The sequence below is a fragment of the Neolamprologus multifasciatus genome, chromosome 16 (genome assembly GCF_963576455.1).
Source record: "Neolamprologus multifasciatus chromosome 16, fNeoMul1.2, whole genome shotgun sequence".
Lineage (NCBI taxonomy): Eukaryota > Metazoa > Chordata > Actinopteri > Cichliformes > Cichlidae > Neolamprologus > Neolamprologus multifasciatus.
In genome coordinates this window covers 31,814,610-31,837,140 of record NC_140454.1, presented here as the reverse complement: position 1 = coordinate 31,837,140, position 22,531 = coordinate 31,814,610, and the positions used below count along the sequence as shown (strand labels likewise).

Below are 22,531 nucleotides of genomic sequence, written 5' to 3'. Positions count from 1 at the left end.
AAGAGTAACAAGGACTGCTATAAAATCAATATACTAAGAAATGCCTTCAGTGTTCTTAGTGCCCTCGTGATGTTGCTTTCTTCCACTCTGGGGATGCTACAATTCACTCGCACTGTCAATGAATTGCAGTATTTTTTTTTAAATTTCTAAACGGGCATTTTTCTCCATTTCATGGTTTTCAAAGCAAACATCCAACTAATCAGTTTGTTTGTACAGTATGTGTGTGGTAAGGAAAACTGCCACATAAATGTTTGAAGTGGAAGTTTTGGAAATTTAGTGCAATGCACCGCATGAACCTTAAGTAAAAAGGAAAAACGGAAGGACAGATATAATTGCATATGTGTATGCGTGTTAAGTACGGAGGATAACTAAGACTGGATGGGTGTGGTGAATGAGGGCTGCTTGTGCACAACCTTCATCTGACTGCTTGTGTGCAATGTGTCATACACAGAAATCAAATCAACAGTGGGATAGTGCGGAATGATTCACTGCAAGCTGTGGCTGGAAAATCCAGTCGGGTTTATAGGATGACCTTGTTTTGAAGAAAGGGTTTTTGACCAAGCAGATTAGATAAAATAAGATTAGAGTTGTTTATATTTAGCTTTTTTTGTCGTCCTATCACAAAATAACAATAACACAACTTTTAAGAAGTGAAAACTTTAGATGTTTATGGGGTTTCCATAAATTATGAACCTGTAATAATCAATCGTTGAACTAGTAATAACAGGAGGGGCACAGACATATCATGTGACATAGCATTCTGGTTTAGCATAATTTACAATGTCTAACTGAGTTCATAAATAGGACTTCCCAGATGGCAAAACAAGTGTCTCTGTCATTCGCTGTGGGACCTCTGGCATGGCACAACAATTTTTCTGGGGCCTGGGATATTTGGGCAAGTAGCGTTTTAGTGAGGTCTGTGACTGATGGAGTACCACAGGGTTTCGTTGTAGGTCCCCTGTACTTTGCTGACCTCAGGAACACGGTGTTGGTTTGCCAGCTGTGGGTGAACAGCGTGCCCTGAGCTCCGTAGGCCGCAGGTTTTTCCATCTCTTGCTCACCACCAAATTATAACCCTTAGCTGTGCGCACCCCACCCCCCACCACAACACAACACTCCTACATACACACAGCTGTCTGAGGGAGAGGCGGGAGGTAGCACTGGGAGGTTTTTGGGAGTCCCAGACAGTAAGTATACGCAGAGTGTGAGCGTCACTGTGCGCTATCGTGCAGCTGGCAGCGTTTCAGATGAAAACGTCAGGCCGAATAGGATGAAAAACAAAGTGAACTTAATCGAGTAAAGACATAAATGAAAAGTGGACGAATGAGGCGAAAGACGTGACATACTGCGTCTTTTTTTTGTGTTGTTTTCCAGCCTTTCATATACTTCAAGTCAGACAGCCGTAAAAAACACAATCGTGTACACGAGCAACACAGATGATTATGTTTGGATTTATGTTAAATTAAAAAGGACTTTTGCTAAACCCTCTGACTAACTGCTACATTTATTTAAGCATACAGCCTTGGCCCATTAACATTCGGGGGCCATAAAGACCCCACACTAAAAGAAGCCTGCCACAGACGCTTATGTGGCCTGACACACGACTTGGTGGGAAACCTTGACTGCCTCAACCACCAAGGGCTCCTCCACCCTCTCCCCTCCAACCTTGAGCACAGACAGCAACTAGTTCTGGTCACAATGCTGAAAACTGCTGGTGTCGACAGTTCCACACCCCACCCCACTGGAATAATATCCTGACATTTAAACAAATAAAAAGCCACAGTGATCAATTACCAGGCTGGCAGAGAGGGAAGTAAGTGGTTTTGAGAAGGGCTAATTGTGCGTGAATCAGAGGCTATGCACGCTGAGATGAAAAAGACTTTTTGTTAATTAAGGGAGGGGAGAGTTTACGACTGAGCCGTAAGCGATGGGACATCCTGACCAAAGAGGCTGAAATCTAAACCACTGCTGGCTGTCTCCCAGTTACATTTAACTACAAATGCAATTACTTGACAGCTATGTGGTCTAAACTTTTGTTTAGCATTGTTTGGCTTACCTAGCAACAGGTGCAGCTGAGTCTGCATGCACAGAGAGCACAAAGGAATGCTGAATGGCTGTTGCACTTCAGCACTTTATCGCCGCTATGAGATGGCTTTCATAAGAATACTCAAAATAGATGCAGCGGAGCTCGGGTTCGAAAACAACGGATCCTACACTTCCCGTTTCTGCAAGCCAGAATAAGCCTGGTGACGTCACTGGGGGTCGTCACTCAACCTTATAATGCACACTTTTTTTCATTTACTCTGCTCCAAGTAATTTCTCCTTGTCTGATTCCAGTGAGCACTTTTAGTATTTGGCACATGTCACCCAACATGATATCAAGTGTGCACACTCGAAAAAGTTAACGCGGCAATAGGTCTCGGCATAGCTGTCATTCTTTTGAGCCAAGAAAAACTTCCTCTCTCGGGACTACACATCTGTATGTAATTAATCTAGTCCTGAATTTATACATTGCCAGATCTTGATTATGCCCTGTGATCCCATGCACTTCAGCTTTGTAACATGAAAAGCAGTACTGTCATGTACAGAATTTAAAAAAAAAAAAAAAAGTATTACTATCCTATCATTTTGTATAAGATGACTGGCTCTGGTCTAGATGAAAATGCCACCAAATTAGATATTTGTAGGCTTTAAAGCTCAGAGAAATGAATTCTCATGGAAAAAAAGAAAGAAAGATCCTTCAGAGGGAGCAGCACTTGTCAAACCAGCAAGCAAAAGGTTAAACTGCAGGCTTCCCCCCTTCGTTCATAAAAAATGAACAGGAGAGCAGGAGAAGAGGGAGAATAAGAGAGCGAAAAACTCACACACGCACACTTACACTTCAAAGCCCTGTCATCTGGCTCTGCAGAGAGCTGGTTTGAATTAAATTTAATTCTCCTCCTCTCTCGTCTTTCCAAGTTCACGGCAAAAAGAGGGGGGTGGGTGGGATGGGGGTGAGAGAGGAAGAGAGAGAGAGAGACGGGGAAAAGAGACGGTGCTTCTGGTTTTCATTAGGGACAATTTTCTTATCTTTTTTCTCTGTGCTTTCTGGAGGCTCAGACTTGATCCCCTGCAAATGCAACGTGGCACAGGCCAGAGGAGGAATGGGAAGGTAACTGGCTGCGAGGCACGCATCCCCTCCTCAAGACAGAGAGAGGAAGGAAAAGACCAAAACACACAAGTAATAAGAGTGAAAGAGCAACTGTGTTCACCAGGTGTTGATTTTGGGCTGTAGATGTGTGAGCAAACAGATATGAAAGGTGTGCATTTGCACATCTGTTTCACTGTGCACATTTTGCACACAATCATGCAAATTTGAATCAGGGCATGATGCATTTGTTTGACAGTAAGTGCATGCAAGAACTATGCATGCACGCATGCGTGTGTGCGTGTGCGTTTGTGACAGATCTATGACCTGCGCACAGGTTTGCTGGTGCCCCCGTGGGGCATATAAATTGTCCAATACCTCTGGAGCCTCTGGGAATTAATGGTGACAGGACCTGAGGTTCATAAACACCAAACTCCTATTCTGCTTCACGCAAAGAAGGCTGAATCGCAATCGCATAAACAACCTCAGCATGCACAGGCTGATATGCAAATGCACGTATCTGTGTTCATCGCTCCAGGACAAACGCACACGAAACAAAGGCATAAGAAAAGTTGATCCAGATGACGGCAACACTGTTAGTCCAGTGTGCGTTAAGAGTGTAAAATAAAATATTAAATAATTGTAAATGAGAAAGAAAAAGTGTGAACTCTCTTTTCTGAGGCAAATTCCTAATTACAGGAAGCCAGAGTTTGAGTGAAAGTTCCCTTTGGTTCAGTTAACTGTGTTTTCATGATTATATTTTTGGAACTATTCAAGAATTTCTAAAACTTGAAATGAGTGTGCAGGGTTCATTCTTTCCCCTCCTAACGCAAATAAACATAAATATAGAGTTATAAAAGTAATAACTTAGTAATTTAAGGTCTTCCTAATGGTCTCTTGTGCTGTTAGTATTGGAGAGCTCTCAGTTATATTCATCTCAACTGTCAACACAGTCATTAACATTTAAAAGGTGATTTAATACAGAGCACGGTTGCTAGTCTCTTTTTGTGGTTTTATTTATTTATAAATTCCTGAGAGCAGCACGTCTACGATGGTAGAGGGAGTGAGAATGAGGCAGCAGCTACTGGCTTCAGTCATAGATTATAAGTAATAGCTGGCATACATTACGTGGCTGTCATCAACGCAGATGCAAAGAGCAGGGTAGAAAGAGGAGGATGAGGAGGAGAGAGAAGAATACAAAGGGGAGAGATGGGGAGCGAGAGCACCCTGGGTTCTGGGGTGCATTAAGAAGCTAAGGTGTACTTCCGGGGGATTGCGTGCCTAAAGCCGCGATGAGCCAGTGGCCTGTTGGTTTGATGTGTCGGGCTCGGGCCAGATGGACAGACAGTTGCAAACATGGACTCATCTTCAAAGAGCGCTGGAACCAATCCAGGCCTTTTCCTTTCCAGCTGTGTGAACTAAAAATGTATGAGAGACAGGTACATGTCTGCACCGAGTCCATGCCTGTATCTGTGGAAGCTTATGTATAGTTATAGGAGCGCGCCTAACGGGAATCAGATGGGATAAGGGTGAGCAAGTTCTTAACAGCTACCAACAGGTAATTTGTTACACACTGTACTTCATACTCCAAGGCTATGACAGGAAGAATTAGACTGCAGTGAGTGACATCACCGTCTTACCTGAATGCAGCTAGATAATCTGCATCCCCCATAGGAGGGTCCAGTCCCCCAGTAAAGGCCATGTTCACGTTAAAACCTTCACCTGCTCCACTGCCCACCTAGGAAGCAAAAACACACGACTGGGTTTGTTATGTGTGGGCTGACCGAAGGCTGGGTCTGAAAGGTTTATTAAAAGCATTCGTCGTCTTTACCTCATCGGGTGCGCCACTTCCCGGGAAGAAATTCCCATCATCGTAACGATGCAGGGACAGGTAAAGGACACTGGGGTCAGCGTAGAAGGCCTGCTGGGTGCCATTGCCATGGTGGACATCCTGGAAAGATTATAATGGGCATATTGTTATTAAAAAATAAGCATATAATAATATTTTCAGTGTAATTGTCCGTTAAATCTCTTCGGTCAAAGAAAAACCAAACACCAGGGGCACATAGAGACTGCCTCGTCATTAAGATGGATTATGATGAATAGGTTTGAGGAAATTAATGAGTTTCACAGAAACGGGACCATCAATCTCTGCACCTCCACTTGGACCAGCTGACTGATGCAGAGAGAGAGTCCTATACTGCCAGACTATATCATCTCCTTCCAGCCTGTTGCGATGTCACAAAAGGATTCAGCGTGATTCAATAAAACACTCGACTTCAACAACTGCTCACTTTTGCCAAAAGCGTCAATTATAAATGACCTCATTGTCTATGTCTATGAATGCTATAGTACACAATTTCTAAAAATGTCCCGGCGGCTGGAGGCGAGTGCCATGACAATGAGCCTGCACTCAGCGTCCCCCTGTGACAGACAGAGAGGAAATTAAAAGGCCCTTCAAAGGCTTTGGGGAATGGCCGTGACCAGCCAGGGATGCCACTGAACAGCACCGCTCCTGGACACGACAAAAGCTCCGTCATACCTTCTTATAAATTTTATTTTTTCTCTGTGAAGAAAAAAGGGATAGTATCTGACCCAAATAGCCAGACAAGAGCTCAGTTTGCAGCTGCTATGTTCATAACCCCTCGCAATTTAAAAACAAGTGGAACAGATAACATAATGAGGATTTTTATATTTTTACTGCCTCATAAATCTAGCAGCTATTTTCTTTCCTTTGTTAATAGAAGTTAGTGAGACGTTTGTGTCTTTGTCAGCTGACAGTCTCTTTCTTTCACACTTTATGGTATAAAAAATTACTTTAAAGTAGTTATGCAGAAGGGATTATTCTGGGATGCAACACGAGCATAAAGAGAAACAAAGAGTAGCTAGCCCACGTTATCAGTTTCTCTCTCAACTCTTTGTCCTTCAAGTGAGAGCAGACGTCTACAGCTCTGCGTTGCACCTACAGACCACCAATGCACTACCTGTGCATACAGGTATGCTGTTATGTAACAAACATCCCACTGAGAAACTCACCCAGTCTACGATGAGGATTTTACTGACATTGAGCCTCTGCTGCAGGAGCTTGGCTGCTATGGCGACTGAGTTAAAATAACAGAAACCCCTGAGGATTGAACAAAAACAAAAAAAAAAAAGAGAAGAAGACAGCAACAAAATGATGACATTTTAAATTTTATACTCATGCTTACGCAATATTATTTGCATCATGCAGTAAGTGCTGTATAAAAAGTACAGAAACACTGAATGTAGGAGGATGAGGAAAACAGCTTTGTAAGATGAGGTGTGGATTACTTACATAGGTGTGCTCTCCTCAGCGTGGTGTCCAGGGGGTCGAACGATAGCGAAGCCATTCTGTCGGCAAAAACAGATCACAGATGACACGCCTGCTCGCTTCATTTAAAAGACTAGTAAAAAATAGTTTCACAAATCCACTGCTGCATGCAAAAACCCACACGTGGAAATCCATAAAGACTGCGCTTGAACAGTTTCTTAATTGCTTATTTAATGTGGGGGCTTGGGATAGTGGGCCTACACAGGCTGAATTAGCCCCTCGTGTGGTCCCCTGGACAGGTGTCCAATCCATCACAGGGCTAACACACAGTGACGCATAACCACACACTCTCACATTCATACTTACAGCCAACTCATCACAAATTAACCTAAAAAGCATGCTAACACAACTGGACTATAACAATGAACGCATTATTTTCCCAGCATCGCTATTTACCCCATAAGGACGAGTAATGTGTAGATGAACAGAAAGAACACAAATACATTCAGAAGTATTAAAATCTATTTCTGTATTCTAAAGAATACAGATGTTAGCTTCTCCCACTGAAAGTGCATGCGTGTCCTCACGGGAACAATGAGTCTGTTAAGGCGAGCTTTGTCAAGGCAGGACTCCAAGCAATTGTTTTTGGAGGGTCCCAGCGCAATGTGGGGACATTAGATAGATGTTTGAGCTTATGTAGAGCGATTGCAAACTGGACTAATGATGTTGAGTCAGCTGCAGCGGATTAGCAGCCAGCCGGAAGATTACTGTAGCGACAACTGCCTCTACTGGTTTCCCCACACACGGTTAAAGAACTCTGTACGGTACCATATGTATGTGAGTGAGTGAAGTTTCTCTATACAAAGAAAAAAGTAATTAAATTAAAACAGACGTGGGGGGAAACAGAAAGTAGCAGACGCAGAGACAGAAGTGTGTGTGTGTGTGTGAGTGTGAATGTGTGCCTTCAGTAGATTTATGGCTTTCTGTGGAGTTCATAGAGTTGTTGGTGCAGGTGGAATTTGGTCATTTGGCCACGAAGGATCCTCGGAGAACCGTCTGCATGTGTGTAAGCATGCGTGTGTGTGTGTGTGTGCGTGTGCATACAAGCATTAATTTGAGGGTAAGTCAATACCGGCAAACTTTAAGCAGGAAATCACTCAAACTAAACTGTGTTGTTGTTAATTGTGCAAAGTGATGCACAATCACTCATGCCCACTCAACATGATGGCAGGATGCTAGCAACCCCACCCAAAACTCAGCAGGGTATCAGCATGGTGTGCTACTGTTTCTTGCTGAAGAACATCACGAGATAGTGTGCTATACTGGTGCAAAGCTAACGCTAACCTGGTCTGCAGGTGGCTTTGGTGCAACACTTCTAAAGGGGGCCTATTAATGGGGACTGCTGGCGCTTGCGGTGCGTGTGCACCGGGTCTCCCTGCTGGGTTCAAACAGCAAGCCGCCACCGACACAGACGCACGAGTCTGGCTGGGATGGGGAGAGGCGTGATGGGGTGGGGATGTCTGTCTGGGAGGTGCGAAAGTTGGTTCTGGAACTTTTTCCTTTTTTTTTTTTTTTTTTTTTTTGAAAGTGTCTGGAAGTACGGCCGGATAGCACATTACTAGAGGTGACCTGATATAGTGCTCTCTTTGCGCTGGGCCTTGTTCTGTCTGTAAGCCTATGTGACTGGAACTCAGGTGGAAAATCGACTACAGCAGTAAGACCTTAACAAGGATATTAAAATCAAACCCCTCGAAGTTGGAGGGGACCAATTATACTGCAGAGTCCATTTGAGTTAAGTTTCACATAGCATTTAAAGGTTAACGCACATTTACCCGCTCCTATAGGCCACAAGTGCTCCAATGCCTAAAAACACACTGCAGCCCAGCAAACAGCCATGACTAATCGAACTCCACGGAGCATCCAAACCAACCTTCAGTTCTCCCGATGCTACTTTGAAGACGAGCTCCACCACAGAGCCAACAGCCAGACGCGCTGCGCTGGATGAATGGACTTCATTCCAAATGGTGTCGCTGTCCACCTGCCAACACACACAAACACACATGAAGCCTTGTATTGTTTAAATAACATTTTCAAACGGAGCCAAAATATGCAACTTCATACTGTTTTCCACTTATCTATTTTTTGCTGGTGTTACTGACAGCACTCGAGTGGGGCAGAAGTCATAAAACTGAGCACATTTGAAATCATTTAGCAGCATCAAAGTTACTCTTTGAAAGTTTGTCTGCAGCGGTGCAAGAAGGGCTGGAAAATTTATTCACTGTGAGGAAAACAATAGAGAGAAACACTACGAGACATAAAATGAGAGGATTCATCCTGCTGTGTATAATACAACAGACTTTCTAAAATTCCCTTTTATCCGTAAGGATATGACACTGTAACTCCGCACTCCAGAGACCAATCAAAGACTTAAGTATAATATGATGAAAACACAAACGCCTTAATTAACCCTTTAAGACCTACCATAGAACCAAGTCCGCCAGAGCTTATATTATATGTTTACATGCTGTGGAGCCATTTTTGGGAGCATTTCAAGTTGCTATACATCAATACAACCATTATAGCCTAAATTGTAATAATATGTATGCATTAAGTGCATAGTAATTACATACATTGCAAAAAAGTGCAATAAACTACAAAAAAAATTGAAAATCGTTTTTGTTTTTTAACATATATTTCTAGTTAGAGAAATTTAAGAGGCTTATCCCTCAAAACTGTAAATACAAAAAAGTTGCACAAACTAGTTTCCCACCACAGGAAATTTATTTTGAGTGTCTTCATAGTTTTATTTTTGAAATACACCAATTTTTATATACTGCAGGAAAAATGAAAATAAATATCATAATGCAAATTTGCAAAAAAGCAGCATATGCATCAAAATAAACTATTTCCAGCAGTGCAATATGAGTCCTAAGCATCCCAGAAACGACACAGAAAGTCATAAAGTCAAAGATAACTTTTAAAAACATCAGTATAGGCTCATGTGGCCTTGATGGTAAAAAACTACATTTCCGCGAAAATGACATCACTTCCTGTTTCGGGCAGGTCATGGCGGACTTCACGCTGACGTCTATTCTAACTAGGAAGGGTTATGAACAGCTGATTGGATCGGCAAAGCGTGTTTCTGGAATATTATGTTTTTGTTGCTGCAAGTGCTTTTTATGCAGTTTTTGCAAAGCTATATGTGGAAGGAAACTGTGACCGAGGACAAGCTGATGGCATAAGATGTAAGTACAACTCCTCCGGTTTCATATGCAAAAAAAATTATTGCGCTAGCTTACGTGGTTGCAGAGCTACCGGGATTTAAAAATAGTTACGCAAAACAGAGCGTGCTGCTCTGACCGGCTTTAAAGGGTTGATAACAGGTTAAGCAGCAAATTTATAGTAAGCTGTCAGTTTATACGTCAGTTTTAAGGTTAAATCATATAGAGGGGTTTTCAGGCAAACAACACTCGTTACATTTACAGATATTTAGAGACATTCCATAATTTATCCACCTTAAAGTATTACACGACAGAAAAAAAAAACTGTAAAAGGCCGATTAAATTTATTTTTTTTGGTATAGAACATGAGTTTTTTTTTTTTTTTTTTTTTTTTTTTTTAAAAAGACTATAAAATGTGTGTGTGTGTAATCATATCTTTGTGGGGACCAAGAAATGGACGTTTACTATACGTGTGAGGACCAAAATCCTGGTTCCTGCAAGTCTGAAGGCATTTCTGAGACTCAAAATGTGGCTTTAGTGACAGGGTTACAATAGGGTAAGGGTTAGGCATCCATATATCATGGTTAGGGGTAGGGTAAGGGGATAGGGAAAGCTTTATGTCAATTAGATATACCCATAAGATATGAATACTCGACGTGTGTGTGTTTGAGCATGCTTAGACACGGGGCAACTATTCAGTGGTCAAGCCTGATTAATGCAGAAGCACGGCAGCCCCCCCCCCCCAAGCCCAAATCACTACAGTACCTCCACACACATGCATACAAGCCAAACAGACCACAATGGTCTGTGTGATTGATTGTACGCAGAGGGCCACGCACAGGATAATATACACACCCTCCATCAGGCATGGCAGATACTGCAGGCAGATGGAGCACATGATAAACACAGAGAGAAGAAGCTGGCTGAGGAAAAGAAGAAAGTGAAGGCCTGTGTGTCCGTGTGTTTTGAACCGTGCACACATGTGCAGAGCGGCCGACGCCAGAGCTCTAAGCGAGGCTTTCCTCGTGTAAACCTGGGGGTCTTTGAATATGTTAACTTGAACCTGCCAGTCGCTCGCCCTTTCATCCACGCCGCTGGCCTTTCAGTCAGTCAACTGACCGAGTGGAACATTAACCTTAGCCACCCAGTCACATCCTCGGTCCTTCGACCAGTCGGCGAGCCGAGCGAGTCGACAGCCTTTCAGGCAGCCGCCCCCCCTTTTCCTCCGGTCTCCAGTGACGAAACTGATCAAGGCCGGATGATTACTCCATAATAACATCCACAGAGAAGAAAAGGGGCTCTTTTAAAGTTGCGCCAAGAAAGAATTTGTCATGAAACTGTGGAGCGCTCAACATACACTAAAGATACTAAAAAAAGGAGGGAGTGAGGAAGTATGGAGTGCATTGTTGATGAGTGACTAATGGAACCCAATGTGAAGAGAGGGGAGCGCGGTGTAAGTGGATGACAGTATGTAGTAGCCGAGTCAATGACTGAGCGAGTGAGCAAATCAAGAGTCAAGTGAGTGAGTGAATGGGAAACTGAATCATATATACAAGTCAGGTTAATGAGCGCAAACAGATGCTGCTCTGAAGCAGCGTGAGTGCTTTATTATTTCCCATGTTGATGTTTAGTTTTGCCTCGAGCCCGGAGGGGGACACAAGCTCGTCGGGGGAAAGTGAAAGGGAAGTGGTGCGTGTGTGTGTGTGCATGTGTGTGTGAGTGAGTGTGTGTGTTAGAGGCAGAAAATAGCGGGAACGTGCTGGTATGACAGAATGATGGTTCTCCACAGGCTGACAGCTTAATTTGAACCCCCTTCCTCTGCAAGCGAGTGAGTGTGTGTATGTAAGACTTGTATGTGTGTATGACAGGAAAACAACAATTAAGTCCCATTTGCCATTATAAAGAGCAGAACGGAGCAACGCAGAACTCCGGCTTTTCTTGTTCCCACCGCAGCAGCAGGAGTGGAGCCCCAAAGGAGGCAAGAAGAGGAGAAAGGAAACAGAGGTATGAGGAGATGAGGAACGATGTAGAGAGATCAAGTATGTGGCAAGGTAGGCATGATGTAGCCTTTCAAATGCTCAATATTGTGAAGACAACAACAAAAAAAGCACAGGAAACACACACACGCACACACAAAGACACACACACACAAACAGGTGCACAACTGTTCCAATGTATCCGTTTTCAGATACATTATCACTTCCAACTTGAAGCAGCCATCGAAATCATTGCCTTAGCACACAAGCATCCCCAAACACAAACTATGCAATGCACACAAACAAAGTCATACCCCCTGCACACACACACACACACGCACACACGCGCGCACACACAGCTCGTAACATCTGGTTACAATTACTAACACGGCGGAAAGGCGAGCAACAGCTTTTGTTGCCTCTGGTCCTTGAGGGGTGGTGTTTGTGTGTGTTTGTGTGCGTCTGCGTGCTAGTGTGTCAAGGCTGTGTGTGTGTTTGTGTTTGTTTGGTGCAACGAGAACAAATGGGACCATTATTTAGGCAGGGGGCAGAATGAGTGGGCGAAGGAGACACTTATTATACTGCTATTTGATAAGGCTGAAACTATGCTTATTTGCTTCGTTCCAGAGTCGGATGGAGCTGTGCCAGATGGGTATTGATTAGACTAACACTGTTGTAAAAACACAAGCGTCTATTACAACAATTTTCCACTGAATAAACCAGTATGACTAACAATGGCCTTTTCCAAGAAATATCAAGAGCGCAAATTACAAATGCTTAATTAGACAGTGAATATTTGGAAGATGACTTAAGCATGAATTAACAAACAGAGAAAGTGACTTACCCCTATGCCTCCACACGGCAACCTCACAAACATGGGATTTACTGAACCTGAAGAGAAAGAAATGAAGTGAGGAATTAGAAAGAGAGAAAGCAAAAGTGAAAGGTTACTAAGGGAAGAGGTTGCACTGCGGACTCACGGATACCCTTAAAACTATTTGACTTTGTGACCTTATCTAACAGCAATAATAGTACACAAGGGCATGCTTTAATTAGGTGAGGTGAAGAAAAAAAGTATCTGCTTGACCTCTCAATCAAGCCTTCTTCAGGAAAAAAAATCTAGACTTGGCCAGAGAGGGGTCAGTTTGTCACTGAAGAAGAAAATCAATAAACTTCACATTTCTGACATGTCTGAAAATAAACTAAGCTGACGTGATTACTGAACCCGAGTCGACTCTTTTCAAATGTGTGCTTACACTTTTAATTTCCTTTCAAACAAAACAACATCAGTTTACTTTATTATTTGTCATTTCTTTTGAAATTAAATCTGACTGCTTAACATAATCCTAATCCAGAGTTAAACACTACACCACTAACAGATATTTAATATAGTGTGAATACTTTAATTCCTGATTAGCCGCCACCTTTGTGGTTTATTCCTTTACTCCAGCTCTTACTGTAGGCTATCCCACTTGTATGCTGAAGCTCACACAGGAGTATCTGGTAAGACTCCTGTGTGAGCAGTAATAATAAGAGGAATTTATGCCTCCACTGAATGAAAGCCAAGATCACCACTGGGGCTCGCCCCTTTGGTTTTTTCACGTAATGCAGACTACTTCACTACACCTGCACTGTAAGGCCAGACATAAGTGACTAAGCAGCCTGTGAGACTTTTAGTTTAGCAGCTCTAGTTGGTCCTTGTCTTATCGTAACACCTCTGAGGACTTTATTAGAAGGACCTTTAGTTATGATACGATTTAAGCATTAGAACAGATTCCTTTAAACGGACCCTGCAGAGTCAGGCGGTCAACTTCAGACTTGTGAATAAATGCATGAAACTCTACAATTCTCAAAAACCCAGCGAGTCTTAAAGCATCCACAGTTTTTTTAGACTAAACTAATGAGTAATCTAGTCTAGGAGGTGAAGCAGTGCACGCTTGGAAAAAGTGTGTGAGGAAGCATGTCTTACTGTCTAGTTTCTGCCGCAGCGGGTTAGTTCCATATAGCATGACGTGGGCTTCTGAGTGGACTGTTTGCAACTCCTCCAATGAAGCCTTCCTACCACGGATACACTGAAAACAGAGAGGAAAAAAAGATACACAACTTCTGATTAGCTTTTCATGCTCCGCATTTAAACTGCCCGCAAAAACAGGATAGGCGAGCAGAGTTCTGCAGAAGTTTTATCATATTGTTAGCCTGAAGAAATAATATACAGGGCGTCCCAGTGTTGTCACTGAGCCAGTTTAATATTAGATCATATTCGAAACCTCAATGTGAGAGTTTTCACCTATAAGGACAAGCGTTAAAAGAAGTGCATTAACACTGCCTCCTCCTGGCTACGACAACAACCTGCAATAAAGTGGTAAAGCATCACTGTCAGGGGAAAATAACACAAACACTAATATATGAAACAATTTCCAATGACACAACAACAAATGTGCTGGTTTTTTTCTGTTTTTTAAATTTGGGCAGGTGTGGTGGGTAGTTTGATTCCTGGCCTGCTCCATAAGTGTTCTTAGATGATACTGAACCCTGAATTGTCCCGGTGCACCTGACTATTTTAGAGGGTGTGTGCGCGACAGACAAGTGTATTATGAATGTGAGGGGAAACATATGAGCGTAGCTTCTAGTGTAAAGCGTTTAGCATCAATCAAATAGGAGACGACTGCATAAACGTCAGTGAAGTTAACATTTGCTTCCCCAACTTTTCCAAAGACTGACAACAATTCTTATTGTTTGCCTCTGAAAGCTAAATACTCATGTACATTTTCTAATTGTCCTTCAATAATAACACAAGTCTAACTTTGTCTTTACCTCACAGTGCGCCCTGAGGCCTGTTTCCTGCAGTCGGGACCAGATGCTCTGAATGCGGCCAGCGTGCTCTGGATGACTCGTTGTGCTACCACATATGCACTGGTGCTTCTGCATCAAAGACTCATACACAAGACCTGGGAAATTCACACACCACCACGCACAAACATATGGGTGATTATGCATCACTGACAACAAGGATAGAAACAGCTGTCACGATGACATTTGTACGGTCACACCATAAGACGTGGTGTGATTATCATCTATTGCACCTGCTTCTTCTAAAGCAACAGGTTATCATTGTGCAATAAGCAAACACCCTGTTTGGGATGTTTAAACGCTGCACACAGCTACTCACTCTCTGCATTGTGTTTGATTACTGTGGTGCTCGTGACAATAAAAAGCATCACTGCTGTGTGTGTGTATGTGCAAAGAAATAATTATGTAACTCAGCAGACCTGTAGTGAATCGAGGTTTGGCTGGCGGCTCCTGCACGACCATGGGGAAGGAGGAAGAGGCTGGCGATGACTGAGCTCTCGACAGAGGCCGGTGGCCAGCAAAATTGGCCGAAAGCCCGGCTGCTTCCATCGAGGCTTGGTAATTCCTCAACTGGTGGATCCGCTGCTGCTCTAAGAGCAGAGCCTGCTGCTCACAAACACAGACAGTGCAATATTCAGCAGAAAGCTGGGCTGCAATATGTGTATCCCACCAGAAGATGGCACCAAATACCAACATCTTCCTACTTGCTATAGCGCCCAGTTTAATCAGCTTCCATAAAGAGATTCTGTTGCAAACAACCAAACTACATTCGGTTGTTAAAGCAACATTTTCTAGCTGACATAGTACCAAACATGAGTGTTTCACATTAAGGCGTCATAATTATTTTAAATGCTTACAGAAAAGAAAAGTTATTATGTAACTATTTATGTAATTGTTTTTAAAATGATCTGTAAGCACCTGAGTGGAATATTTCAGTGCTCGCTGAGCAGTCGTGTTTTCCTGCTCTGATGGGTGTGTCTGTCTACACTATGGGCGCCATGGCGACAGTGAGAGGAGTGTCTGATTGAATTTGGCTGAGCGGACAGCAGGGATGGGCTGGACATATTGAGGACATGGTGTCTCAATTGTGTATTAATGTGGCCAAAGAGAGACTGCGCTGTACAAATTCACATGTAACAGAGAGATTTGTTGCTGCTAACAGCTTTTACATAAAATACTTGCACGTGTACGCCTGCATGAAGTTGTGCCACGGACTCATTTCGAGGATATTTATACACATATTATACTGGAAGCGGGTTGGGTAGTGAGTCCAGTCGGGAGGAAAGGCAGATCAAACAAATGTGGAGTGTAATGTTTCGGTCACAAGAAGCTCCATCTGTCACTGCTATCAGTGTGTTGTTCAGCCCAGCTACAACACCACTTACTGATTACTGTAATACAAAAAGAATCCTCCATACTGTGTAATTGCTGCCAGTTTGAATCATCATGCACATATATGAAGACTAGGGATGGGTACCGGTATCCGGTGCCATGATGGCACCGGTTCTGACATAAACGGTAGTAACCAGACCGAAAAGCAGCGCACATTTCGGTGCTTTATTTCGGTGCTTTTTTTTCCTGAGCTGTGATACACTTTAGATTCTAGCCAATCATTTTACGTTTCTGAGGATAGTAGGCGGGGCCAGGTACGTAAGTTCTTTTAGAGCAGAGCTACAGATTAAAAATGCCCAAGGCGAAGCAGTCAAAAGTCTGGCTGTACTTCACAGCAAAATATGCAAACTCAGCAGCCTGCAACAAGTGCTTTAAGCTGATACTGTGACATTGTCAAAGGTAACACCTCGAATCCGATGAAACACCTGGCGACGCATAGCACTTTTTTTTTAAAGCCGAGAAATGCGCCGTATTTGATAGCTTGCTGCGAGACCTCACACCGTGCACATCTACTGCGGGTGTGGTGCCTGTTATCGGACCCGGAGCCCTGCTAGTGTAGCAGAAATGATGATGGCAGCAGCAGCCGTTCTTCTCTGCGTGAGTAGCTTCATGTTGTTCATGTGTAATTTACGTTGAGTAGGCTAACCACGTTATTACATTAATGCATGTAAGGTGAACTAGCAAACACCGTCATAGTTACATGCGGCTGTCTTCTTGTTTGATGGCAGATACTCCCTTCACCCTGGCCAAAAAGGCTAAAATGACCAAAGAAAAAGTGGAAAACAGCTAAACATGAGAGCTTTTTGGACAAAGTTTATGTTTTTTCCATTGTTTAAGCACTGCTTCCAGCCCAGAGTGATACCATATATGCCCCATAGCTGCAGAAAAGGCTAACATTGTTATCTTTTTACAAAAAAAACAGCTAAACATGAGAGGTTTTTGGACCAATTTTGTGTTCTCCATTCTTTAAGCACCGGTTTGAGCACCGTTTAAGCACCGGCACCGTTTCAAAAGTACCGGTTTGGCACCGGTATCGGATAAAACCTAAACGATACCCATCCCTAATGAAGACATTATGTCAAACATATGAATCTGACACTGCTTTTAGAGTCATGCAAAAGAAGAAACTTTCTCCCTTTTTATAAATGCCAGATTAAACTTGTGGAATTTGAATTACATGCCCAGTCCGTCTTTTCCACTCCAACTGGTCCCCGCCATTCATGCTTACCTGTCTGAACAGGAAGTCCTGCTCAGCCTGCCTCTCTCTTTGCTCTCTCTCTTCTTGCTCCTGGGGATCTGGAGGCTCCTGTTTGATGACCACCCCACGTAGCAACCCCGTCTCTTGCCCAGAGGTAGGAGAGGAGGACGATGATGACGAGGAGAGCGCCTGGTGCTCCCTAAGCTCCTCCTCCGTCTCTTCTGGGTGACTCTGGTGTTGCCTGCCTGGTCCTGAGGCACCCGGGCCTGCAGCTGAGGCCTGATCGCCGGGCTTGGACATTATCTAGAGGGCAAAAAGACACGGCCAGGTCAAACCTTTGACGCAGTGGTTTGACGGTGTTATGCATGTTTTTAGTGGAAAAACTGGAACACTTTGGACATAAAAAAAAAAATTCCCATAACATTCGGCCAAGATTAGGGAGTCAACTGATGATGTTAGGAGCCAGCAACAGAAAGACGTTCCAGAAAACAGAAGAAAGACAGAACCGAGAAAGAGCACAAAAGATAAGTAGAGTTTCAAAAGCATGAAGGGAGGAAAGCACTAAGGAAACATCAGGGACAACATGCCCCAATTTAAAACTACACTTTGGATGTTTTTCATTCCAAAAATAACTGACTAATCAGTTCGCGTACAAAGATAATGAAAACAACCTCAGATAAACCCACCAAAAGCTAACATTAGCCGGGGCTTTTGACTTTTTGCACACACAGAAATAAACCACATCTCTACTCTGGATTCTGATAGGCTAGTTATTTGTTTTCAAACTAATGATATAATCTCCTGAGACTATGGATGAATTTTACTGCTAAGTTCGTCGTGTCTGAACCTGCAAGAGAAAAGAAAAAGCGAGGAAAGAGAGTGGAAGCACCGCAGAGGGGGGATTGTAATAATCTTGTTTTGGCAGCTGCCCTCGTCCCTGTCGTCACAGACCTCAACCTTGATGTGCAGGTCATGATTGGACAGGACCACTGTTTGTGCTTGGAACACACACACACGGCTGGCATATTGCCCAGGGAACAGTCCATTGACGTCAGAGAGAGCAGGCTCTTGCCTCATCCCAGTCCCTCTTCTCCAAACAAACTCAAAACACTCCTGCCACACTGACTCTCTTCCTTTCTCTCTCAATTTGTTCTCTTTCCCTCTTTCTAACCCTTCTTCTTTTAAAGAGGAAATAGTGGCTGGGACGTGAACCATAAGGGGGACAGACACTAAATAACCCTGTTAAATCAGCTGGAAGAGGGAGAGGAGAGACGGGGTGGTGGAAACACTTGATACACTCAGACTCTGTGCGTTTATTTCTCTCCCCTAAGCACACCGCTGTACCGCCATAGCTAACGGGGGTAATTAATGGCACACAACAAGCTCAGGTTGGAACCATTTCAAGATTCTTTCATTCGTTTCTTTCTTTCTGCTGCAGAAAAAAAGCCAAAAGTTTTCAGGAAGACCCCTTTTTCCTGCTGACTTGACTGATAGATGCAAATAGGGAAGGGAAGGAAGACTGCAGATGAGTCAAGTGGTGGATATCCAAGGGTGAAAAGGGTAAATGAAATAACTCCTGCCAACAGGATATTTCTACATAATAGTTAGCACCACTTTTAAGAGTCAAATGGTAGGCGTTACATGCATCACTGGAAACATATTCGTCCCACGCTGCTAACTTTAGTCGCGTATTTTCCCACGTCAAACTGAAATATAGCAGATATTAAAACCAGCTCGCAGCAATCAATATTTCTTGGGGATAATGTTAAATTCCTCATTAAGTCTGATCTTTAGGAGGCAAAAACAAAACAAAGAGTAACTATGGAGTCCGCTGGGGATACTTTTCCAATGACTTCCATGGTGCAATGATATTAGGCAACATTAAAAAGCAGGAAATGAATAGACACCTAAAATAGCACTGTCATTATCCTGCTTTGCGGTTAATGCAGGAGCTATAATTACAGTCACAAATATCAGGATAACAAGTCACACACACGGCAGTCAGACACGGACGGCAGGAGAACAACTGCACCAATTCAGTAGCTCAAGGTTTTTTATTTATTAATCTACTTCTGTGCATGACTTTGGTAAAATAATACACAGCACCATAGTAACGCTCAGAGATCATCACACGCCAAAGCATTTTCTTGTTGTGGTCTAAAGTTTAAAGTCTAGCTCTTCAGGGCAGATCGTTAAAGTTAAAGGTGCCATTAAAGCTTTTTAAAGCTACGCAGAATGGCTCCAGTTAACTAAACAACCACCATCTTTTTTCTGTCCTGCGTCCTTTAACAACTTCATCCAGTCACTGAACTCCTGCCTCTTCTGAAAACCTCATTGGACGCCCTTTATTTAATCCTGTGTGATAATCCCAGGTTATCCACTGCTATATGAAGAGGAAATCATCAGGTAAGGGATTGCTTGAAAGTGTATCCGAGGCCTGTCATGGACACCACACACACAAATACACAATTGTCATCCCTTCAAGCCACACAGGAGGAAATAGGCTGCGAGTAACCATGCCAACCCAGGGAAATAAAGCAAACTGTACAAAGACCTCAACGTTCCAGCAGCTTTAAATCCAGTATCTGTTTCCCACGAGGCAAGTCGGGAAACCAGTAAGCTACAATTAGACCCTAATAATAAGAAAAATGAACTGACTTAATTGGAAGACTTATGTAGCAGAACTCAACGCAAAATTACACAGAACATTATAGCTCATTATAATTGCCGACAAACAACCTAATGGGATTTACAGAAATTGCTACAAGCTTTGGTGACTTTACACTTGTTCATTTTTATGCATATATGTTGTTCTGGGTGTACCGCAAACTTTGGCTGCTGATTGTTAGCGATTAGTGGGCAGCTCCTCACCTCATCCTCTGTGCAACTCAAACCATTTTAGTTCCAGTCTCTCTCAGCGCCTCCTAATATGCATGCTTTGTCTGTCTCTTCCTCTTACTAGTGTATAAATCTTTATGTGGGGAAAAACTCTTTGTGCAGATACATGTTCAAGCCTGATCCCCAACCTGAAATATTGAGGTGACATCCAGAGCAAGAAAGATTACAGGAGGATGTTTCTGGTAAGTATGACACTCACTGCTTGCTTTTTATGTGATAAAACTATTGATTTAGTATCTTAATATAAACAATGGGGGATTTTTTTTTTTTGTAAGTTTGCTCACTTACAAATAAACAAACTGTCTTGTATTTTGTGGCAGTGGAGAGAGACAGAATAAAAGTCACTCAGTGATCCTATGCAACCCAGCAAGATTTCTAGATCCCACAGACTAGGGGTTAGGGATACAACCAGTCAATTAAAGATACGCCAGAGCTCATCTTGTTATGTATATAAAGTACACCTGTTTATTCAAACCTCTCTACCATCATGTCAAGACCAAAAAGTTGTCCAAAATTGTCGAATGGACAACAAAAGCATCAGTAAGAAGCTTGGTGAGGAGGTGAAACTGAAGAAAACTAAAATGACCAACAGTCACCCTCAGTCTGGAGCTCCATGCAAGAGCTTGCAAGAGGATGATCATGAGAAAAGGTGGTGAATAAGCCCAAAACTATTAAGACAGTTGGGCCCACAGTGTGGGTGGGCCCAACTGTCCCCACCGTCCAAAGACATGCAGCTTGTGGGGATAGGTTAATTGGAAAATCCAAATTGCCATTAGGTGTGAATGTGCGAGTGAATGTGAGCACGAATGGTTGTCTGTCCCTGTGTGTTTGCCCTGCGACAGACTGGCGACCTGTCCAGGGTGTACCCCGCCTCTTGCCCTATGACAGCTGGGATAGGCTCCAGCGCCCCCCGCGACCCTGAAAAGGATAAGCGGAAGCGAATGGATGGATGGATGGGCCCACAGTCACCAAGAACACCACCACTGGTAACAAACTTCAATGTAATGGACTGAGATCTTTCAGCAGCTACAAGGTCCCCCTGCTCAAGAAGGCACACGGGCTAGTCTTAGGTTTCCCTGTGAACATCTCAGTGACTCAGAAAAGGCCTGGGTGTCGGACGAAACCATGTTTACTGGGAGGGAAATGCTGAGTATGACCCACAGAACTTTAAAACCTAAAGGATTTAAAGTTTCTGTGAAGAGGAGAGGACCAAAATCTCTCCTGAGGGGTGTGCAAACCTGGTGAGCAACTATAAGAAACATCTGTTTCTCTCCATTAAAATAAAACTACCATTAAAATTAGAGACTGTTAATTTCTTTGCACGAGAGCAAATGTACAAATTCAGCAGGGAGTCAAATAACTTTCCCCTATTGTGCATGGATATATATATATTTTTTTGGGGGGGGGGGGTGCTATGCCTTGAGTAGATGAATGCACGTCCATGATAAGCTGACAAAGCCTCAGATTTTCAATCACATTGATTACTTTTACAAATATTCACCTGATTATTTGAACCTTTGGGCACATTTAATGCAGCCATGTGACACAGTATATGAAATTATGAATTTCAGCCACATAAATTATGACTGTATCATAGAGCAACTTCACACATAAGCTTGCACATACGCACACTCTTCAACAATGAAGCAGTGAGTCATATTTCCTGTGTGACCATATATGGAAGATGCTTCCTCTAGTGCACAGTTGCCAGGGTGACAGTGAGAAGCAGGGACACATGAACACAGAAAGAAAAAAAGAAAACTAGCTAAAAGACTTGCTAATTGCAGGCTGAATCATCCAGCTCTTGGAGAAAAGAAAATAGGACTCAAACATTAACCAAGTCAGCGTCATGTAGATATACTGTGTGTGTGAGTGTTTGTCTATGGACAGACATACAGCTGCCTGCAATACTGCAGCTGTTCAGAGTTACTTTTGATACTGCGCACAGACATGTGTTGAAATACCTTGTTGATGATGTGCTGCTGCTGCTGCTGTTGGAACAGTTGTTTGTGCTTCTCCAGGAACTGCTGGTGCTGCTGCTGGACCACCAGGTGCTGCAGGGCCTGTGTCTGTCCGCACTGCTGCTGGGGCAGAGGCGCCGACTGCGTTCTCCCAAGGGGACGGTGGCTGCGCATGAGCTTGGAGACGGAGGGCGATGGCAGCGGTAGGCCACCCAGCCCAACTACAGAAAACACAGAGCGGTTGCAGGAAATGATCTCAAGCATTTTTTTCAAAAGCTGTGTCTTATTTCTGTAGCTCCACTCATCATTCACACATATTTTAGGTGATAATTTTAGGTGATTTTATTTCATCTACTTAAAAGAGACTGGAGGCTTTACAACTGGAACCACAGGGGCCACTCTCATATGACGGATGGAAACTGTTACTCAGGAATACCGGCTGCACATTTTAGCTGCAATGCAGTGCAGGTCCTGCTTTTTTCTAGCTGAAGTGATATTTTAAAATAAGATGACGTCAGACAAGTTTGCCACATTTGTCTCCACTTATAAATTTCAGTAGCTTGGTTCAAGCAGGCCTCGCGATATAAACAGTATTTGCCGAATGGAAAATAGATCA

General features: G+C 43.2%; 1 protein-coding gene across 4 annotated transcripts in view; it reads right to left on the bottom strand.

Moving 5' to 3' along the window:
- hdac4 (histone deacetylase 4) overlaps positions 1–22,531 on the bottom strand; it is a 148,316-nt gene that overhangs the window by 23,618 nt on the left and 102,167 nt on the right. For all 4 annotated transcript variants that reach the window (XM_085135190.1, XM_085135189.1, XM_085135191.1 and 1 more), the window contains 11 exons: positions 21,919–22,136; positions 17,087–17,359; positions 14,886–15,072; positions 14,431–14,564; positions 13,586–13,688; positions 12,461–12,507; positions 8,350–8,457; positions 6,444–6,499; positions 6,164–6,251; positions 4,959–5,078; positions 4,768–4,865 (listed from right to left, as the gene is read on the bottom strand). In XM_085135190.1, the coding sequence (XP_084991316.1) occupies positions 4,768–4,865; positions 4,959–5,078; positions 6,164–6,251; positions 6,444–6,499; positions 8,350–8,457; positions 12,461–12,507; positions 13,586–13,688; positions 14,431–14,564; positions 14,886–15,072; positions 17,087–17,359; positions 21,919–22,136 (1,432 nt within the window). The remainder of the gene's footprint in view (positions 1–4,767; positions 4,866–4,958; positions 5,079–6,163; positions 6,252–6,443; positions 6,500–8,349; positions 8,458–12,460; positions 12,508–13,585; positions 13,689–14,430; positions 14,565–14,885; positions 15,073–17,086; positions 17,360–21,918; positions 22,137–22,531) is intronic.